Genomic DNA, 7,286 nt, shown 5'->3' with positions numbered 1-7,286 from the left:
AGTTGACTATCCACTCCAGGGTAGGGAGAGTCAGCGGAGATGTTGGAGCTGCTCCTCCACCTGCAGGGTTGCTTTGCCTTTAACACTTATTTAGACTTTCCTGGAGTTGTTGTTGGACATGGGAAAACTCCCAGAAACCCAGGGCCTCAGTTAAGCCACCTGGTCCATGGTATTGTCCAACTCCTAAGCACCCTGACACAATGCATGGAGAAGAAAGGATTTTACTTTAAAATTGGGATTGGGAGCTACTTTGGCTCCTAACCACCTGCTAATGTGCTGTCATGCCCATGGGCCACATAGTGTTAAGATTCATCTGTTCCTGTAAATAACATTTGGGGTTTCTTTGAATATAGAAGTACTTAGAAAATTAAAAATAGTCATTCTTATCCGAATAATCAAATTACACCTACACGATGCAAATAAAACATCACTAAACACCTTTTCTTTTCTAGGCTGTAGGCTGAAAAACCTTGCTAAGAGTGCAAGCAAGCTTGCAAGGCCAAACGTGGAAGAAAACGGTCAGAGTCAGATATACACTTGGGAGGAAACATGGTTTTGAGAGATTATAAACCAATGCTAACACTCACACCTGCTGTCTCACAGACACCTAATTTGGAAAACATGTTCTCAAACAACGAAAGACCAAGTAAGAGGAGTGATCAACAATGAACATGTTTGTTAAAAGGGGGCAACAAATACTCATCTTTTCTAATAACGATAAATCCATCTCCTCTGCACACTCCACAGATCACAAGTTTGATTTGGTTTAGCTTTCAAAGATCACTGAAACAGAGACAAGGTAGAGAGGGAAGTTTACTGCCGGCTTTGCAAAGGGCAGCATCTGTTGGGGAGCGGATGCCGCTGTCCTGTCTGAGGGTGGTCTTCTGGGCTACAGTACAAGTGCTTGTGCATCAAGTATAAAATACAAGCCTTTAATCACATAGATCAGCTTTTTAGCTTCTGTAAATTTATAAACAAAAAAAGGATAAATAAGGCACTGTACTTTTAAAAACTAAAACGGCTTGGTTCCAAGTTTAAAACCCAAGGAACAACCAGAATATAACATATAACTTCCCTTCCTCGGCCACAGAGAAAGGCATTCTGCAAGTTCCCTTCTCCATCTGAGACGTAGTTTAGTAGGATACCTTACATTGGTGGCCTCCATTAGCTGCAGGGCTGAAAGGCTTGGTAAGCTTATAGAAAAGCAGATTCTGTTAATGCAAAATAAAGGGTCACTTCTACGGCAAGGTGGGACGCTTGAGTGCCGGCCGTCGGGTCACTTGGCATCCAGCCGTCTCCGTTTGCTGTGTAAAGAATCCAGCTTGGCCTTTAGCTTGCGCTTTCTCTGGGCGGCACTGTTCTCGGGGCTTTTGGTCAGGGGTCTGGCCCGGGCCTTCCCACTGCCCTGTTTCCTGTCTGTGGACTTTGGCGGCCTTGCGGAGGACTCACCTGTCCCTTTTTGCTTGGCAGGCTTGGCCAGTGGCTCCGAGGCACTGGGATGGGCAGGCTTTTTGTTGGCATTCTCTTTTTCTTTCCTGGAGGGAGGGCAGCCCTTCCCAGGGGGCTTTTTGGGGACCCTTACTTTATTTTCTTTCAGAGAGATCTTTTTGGGCAGGGGGCTGGTTTTGTCTCGTGCGGCTGGCTTCTTGGTCACAGGGGTTTGGGTAGGGCCATCAAAATGCTTTTCTTTGCTGGTTTTCAAGGCTGGTCCTTTGTCCTTGTTGCAGGGAAGAGCTTTATCCTGTGCGCTACCTTCGTTTCTCTTTCTTTTATTCTGACCCTCGGCTCGAGGCAAGCTTTCCGAGGTCTGCTTCCCCTTTCTCCCCTTCCCTCCCTCAGTACTCTTGGGCTTGACAGGAAACCCATCAGCATCCACTTGCAGGGCAAGCTTGGGGGACATCAGGGGGTTGATGCACACACTCTTCCGGCCCTGTTTGCTTTCTGCAGACACACCAGGTGATCCCTCCGTCTTCTCATTCTTGACCAAACGCTGTTGGGCCCTAAGTTTCCCTCGAATGTTAGAGTATTTCCTCAGGATTCGAGTACTGGCTGGAGTGGGCAAGTTGGTAGGAGGATGGTGGTTTCTCTCCTCCTTGACCTCCTCTAAGCTGTCATCTGAGTTGGGGCCGAGACTGATGTCACTGCCATCCTCTGGCTCCACTGGACCAGGATTCTCTCGGAACTTAGCCCAGAGCTTCTGTGTTTTCCAATTATTCCTAACAGGAGTAGCTCCAGGAAATTTCTTTAAGTGTTTTTTCAAGCGCTCTGCCTGTAGCGAACTCGGATACGGGCTGGAAGGAGAGTATTTCTGAAGAGGGTGCTTAACAGGGGGCGAATCTCCTGGCAGACGGGTGTTGAGCTTCTTCACAATAACTAGAGACCGAGTTTCCGTCGTCTCTAAGAACCACTTGCAAACATTAGATAATTTAAAGTTGGTCATAAATAGCATCTGAACGGGGGAGAACTTTTGTACCTCCAAAGAACCCTTACATTTCCGCGACCTTTTCTTGCTTTTCCAAATCTCCTTCAGTTTATCTGCCTTGTTCCTGGCTTTGGGTGTTGTCTGTGCTTCTTTCTCCAACTGGATCCAGCCTTTCTGAACTTTCATGTACTGGGCATTGAAGTTGGCAATGAGCTCTTGATTCTCCTCCTCAGCACACCACTCCACAAACTTGGGTTGGTCATCCACTACTGTGTCCACATTATCATCTTCAACAGGATCTCCACTCGTGGAAGCTTCAATTTCCTGCGGCACTGGGTTGATGGATACAGTTTCCTTCTCTGAAGTAGTTTTTGTGGTATCCAAGGTGCCCAGGGAATGTGCATATCTTAGGTTGTAGGTTGAAGCAGTCAATCTTTTAGGTCTTGGCATCACTGTTGGTGGTCCAGTAGCATCACTACTTCTACTACTTGACACCCCAAGTGAGCTAGTTGGTGCATCATGATCATCTGAAGGCTGGGCGTTTCCATTGTCTGCCTCACCTACAACCTCCTCCACAACCTCCTCCTGGGCTGTCTTCTCTTCTGATTGTTCTGGCTCCTTCTTACCCAGAATCCTTTCAGAGGGAGCTTGAACATTTGTCATACTTAATTTAGACTCAACACAGATTTCTAGGCTCTCTGCAGGCAAGGGCTGGCCAGCTGTGGTTACAGGATCACGGCTGGGGAACATCTCCCTTTTTTCTACCCTGACTTCTTTTGCCAGCATGGTTTTGAAAGTCTGCCTGGTGATGATCCCACCCACATCACTCTCCTGCTCAGAATCTTTCTCAGAGGGGTTTTCATCAGGAATTGGGTTTTCTGTATCCTCCAGAGTCTTTGCTTGGAAACTGCTTGTCAGCAAGTTGTCAGGTGAGGTCCCCCGAGACTTTCCTTCTTTTCCGGAACGTTTTGTAGGATAGTTTCTTGAGGACCTCATCTCAGGACATGAAGAGGGAGAATCTGAAATTTGATTTCTTAGGCACCTATCCGTAGAGGAAGAGTCTGAAAGTTGACTTCTTAAGCGCCTATCAGAAACTTCGGTGAATTTCTTGGCTTTTTTCTTCTTGTCCAGATTCTCTTCAGGAGATTCAGTGTTAGGGTTGCACTTATCTTTTCCTGAGATTTGTCTGACATCACTCTCTTCTCCTTCTAATTCTCCTGTATCAGCTGTTCCCTCCTTTTCTTCATCGGGATTTTCATCAGTGAAAATATTGCTTTCCCTCAAGGATAGGTGCCTATCGAGCTCCTGAGTGTCTTCAACCTTGTCCTCAGGACTGATGCTAGTGTGAGCCACAGAGCTGACCCTGGTCTCAACCTCAGGATTATCACTTGTCTGGCCCTCAGAACTGAGGCTTATCTCAACCCCTGGAATGACACCTGTCTGGGACACAGGGCTGATGCTTGCTTGGGGCTCAGGACTGATGCTTGTCTCAACCTCTGGACTATCACTGGTCTTAGTCTCAGGATCGATGCTTGTCTTAGTTTCTAAACTGATACCTTTCTCCACCTCAGGAATATCAATTATTTCGGCCTCAGGACTGACACTCATCTCAGCTTCTGGACAATCACTTGTTTCAGCCTCAAGAGGAATGATTTTCTGGGCCTCCAGGCTGACACTTGGCTTAGCCTCAGGACCGACATTTGTCTTGGTCTCAGGACTAACACTTGTTTCAGCCTCAGGAATGACTTTTGTCTGGGCGTCAGGACTGACAATTATCTTAGCCCCCGGGCTGACACTTGCCTGAGCCTCAAGACTGAAGCTTGTCTGGAACTCGGGGTTGGTGCTTGTCTTGGCCTCAAAGCTGATCCTTTTGTTTTCCTCAGCTTGGCTCAGACTCACAGTAGGTTCCAAGTCCATTGGGAGACTTTGATCTTCTGAACACGGAGGACTTTCCTCTCTACTAACTATTTTAGGAGAGGAAAGAACTTCTTCTCTGCTTCGCTCAGAAATGCTTTCAGTAGAGGGAACCAGGTTACAGATTTGAGAAGCAGTTAGCTCCTCTGTGTCCAACAGTTTAACTGGTTGTTGATCTTGCTCATGGAAAGATACCCTACTTGTGGAAGCAACCAGTGTGGAGTGGCCTTCTGGTAAGTCTTTTTCAGGAAGGGGAGCAGGAGGCAGCCACCCCACGCTGGAAGCTATCATTTCCCTTGATCTAGAACTGCTCTGATTCAGTTCATCCACCTCAGGCTCTTGAGATTCATTTTCAGATGAAGTGGTTCTGCCTCCTTCCTTGAGGGAGGTCATCTCCTGACTGGAGTCTTCTCTGGACAGGTGCATACAAGCTCTAAGTCTAGTAGCGGAAACTGGGAGGGTCTGCCTGGGGGTAACTACTGCCTCTGATGCCAGCGCTGAGCAGCTTGTTTTTTCCTGGGAGTGCAAATTCCTGGCCAGTGTACGAACAGTTGGCAGCTCACAACAATCACCATTGAAAAAGTATCCACGGGTACTCTTTCTGGCAGTTTTCCGAGATGACAAGATTGATCTCTGATTCTCAAAGTGGCATTCTGTTATTGGCTGACTGATATAAACGACATCACACTGGTTATCGTAATCGTTTATCCGCAACCCTGATGCCCTTTTACTTTTCCGGGCAGTCTTGATGGAACTTGACGTTGTCTTGGATCGTGAGTGTCCATTAGATGCTTTTTGTACAACTGGCATGGGGCTGGGGGCTAACCAGCCCTCTTTGGAATGATCGTACTGGCCTTCATCACTGGGATATATATGGTACCCCATCTTATTTTTTCCTAGTGAGTGAAATTGGTTCTCTTGCTTTGGCCTTGTGTCTTCTTCATGTGCCTCTAAATCTTGGCGCAAAGGTGTTTTCGAGCTACACTGTAAACTATTCTCCTTGTCAGCATTTCTAGGCATGCTCCCTAGAAAACCCGAATCCAAAGCTGCTTCTGATAAAGTTTTGATTGAATTTCTTTCAGACACAATACAGCTGTTGCCCGCCTCACTGTTCTCAGAGGCAATTAGACTTTCTACTAGGGCTGAGCTCTGTGTCCGGTCTTTATCATCCTCAGATACGCTGGCATTTATGTCTTGCTCCTGTTCGATGGCTTGACTGTCCACACTTTTGGAGATGTGGCATAAGTCTAATGAGGAAGGATTAGATGCAGTGAGGTATCCCAGAGTGGAAGTATCTACTGAACTACCAGAATCAGGTTTAGTGGTTGGAAGTTCAGAGAAATTTTTCTGGACAATAGTCAAGGCATTCTCTCTTCCATCTACCGAGTTTGTCTCAGGAGGAGGCTCCTTAAGGGTCTGGTCTGTCAAGTGCAGAGAGCTGGGTGAGCCTGATGGGTCTATTAACAAATTTTCACAAGGAGGAGACTTCGTATCAAGACACATAGCATCCTTTTCTTTGTGCGTGTTGCTCAGCTGGGCACAGCCAGTAGTACAAGTGGACGCTTCCATTGCTCCAGAATCAGAAGGTGGCAGGTCCTCGTTGCCTGGCTGAGCTTCAGTATACAAGTCGTTCAGAACACGAATGAACTGCTTCTGATGATGAGTGCACAATTTGACCATAAACTTCTCCAGTGGGGACTTCGATTGCTTGTTAGAATCTACTGCTATTGCCTCTGCTGCTGAGTTCTCACTAGACAGACAAGAGAAAAAAGGAATTAGTGTGGTCATTTTCCAAAGAACAATTTTTACATAACGAAATTCACTTGATGCTACTTCTACCATATGAAGAGTAGGTACTCTGAATCAAGCTGCTTCTCAGTCTGCCCAGATACTTTTGATTCCACAAGTATAGAGCATGTCTAATTAAAATGCAAGGAAGGTCAACCACCTTCTTTTATTTTTAATTTTTGGCAACATCATCATATTCATAGGGATCATTCAGAAAAAGATCTTCATCTTACAGAGGAAAAAATACTATTAACAACTTAATTTTTTTCCAACTTATATTTTGGTTAACCCAAGTTTTATCTAGGCCTTCTATTCCTGTTAAAAAAAAATTTTTTTTGGGGGGGGATAGGTAATGGTTTATTAGGTTGAATCAAATTCACTGACCAGATTTTTGGAACTGGACAGCAACAAAGGCTGTGACTGAAGACGGCAATGGCCCGCCGAGGCCTGTTAAATTACTATTGTTTTATATGTCTACAGACAAAAATGCAACAGTATTATAAAACCTCGTGTAGAAGTACCATATATACTCGAATATAGGCTGAGTTTTTTCAGCACACTTTTAATGCAGTTTTTGTGGTAAAATTAGGTGTCTCGGCTGATATTCGAGTCGGATTACACTTCAGTATAAACGGATACTAAGGTAATCCAATCCAACCAATCTAATCTTAATCTAATCTGTCACTGAATCAAAACTGCCTCATAGCAACCATAGGACAGGGTAGGACTGTCTCTGTTAACTCTTTACAGGATTAGAAAGCACATCTTTCTTCTGTGGAGCAACTGGTAGTTTCAAAATGCTAACCTTGCACATTGCAACCCAATGCACAACCACTATGCCACCAGAGTTCCTAGAAAAGTGAGTTAAACTATGTATGAAGTATCAGACATGGGGAAAGATATCTGCACAAAGCCTTCATCTAATTCATAACAAAGCAGAAAAGTGCAGAAAGGGAGACATCGGATGGTGTAAGATATGACAAAATAATAATTTATAAATTATCAAGGGTTCATGGGGGAGAGGGGAGCAGGGAGGGAGGGGAAAATGAGGAGCTAATACCAAGGGCTCAAGTAGAAGGAAAATATTTTGAGGATGATGATGGCAACATATGTACAAATGTGCTTGACACAATGGATGGATACGATGGAATGTGATGAGTTG

The 7,286-nt window shown here is 45.3% G+C and overlaps 1 protein-coding gene across 11 annotated transcripts in view; it reads right to left on the bottom strand.

Annotated features, from left to right (window-relative positions):
• Nucleotides 1–911: 911 nt before the first annotated feature.
• The window catches only part of LCOR (ligand dependent nuclear receptor corepressor), a 100,680-nt gene continuing 94,305 nt past the window's right edge, over nt 912–7,286 (bottom strand). For all 11 annotated transcript variants that reach the window (XM_075533673.1, XM_075533681.1, XM_075533676.1 and 8 more), the window contains one exon: nt 912–6,086. In XM_075533673.1, coding sequence (XP_075389788.1) covers nt 1,277–6,086 — 4,810 coding nt within the window. In that variant the 3' untranslated portion in view covers nt 912–1,276. The remainder of the gene's footprint in view (nt 6,087–7,286) is intronic.

The sequence above is a fragment of the Tenrec ecaudatus genome, chromosome 16 (assembly GCF_050624435.1).
Source record: "Tenrec ecaudatus isolate mTenEca1 chromosome 16, mTenEca1.hap1, whole genome shotgun sequence".
Taxonomy (NCBI): Eukaryota; Metazoa; Chordata; class Mammalia; order Afrosoricida; family Tenrecidae; genus Tenrec; species Tenrec ecaudatus.
This window is presented reverse-complemented; position numbering and strand designations above follow the sequence as displayed.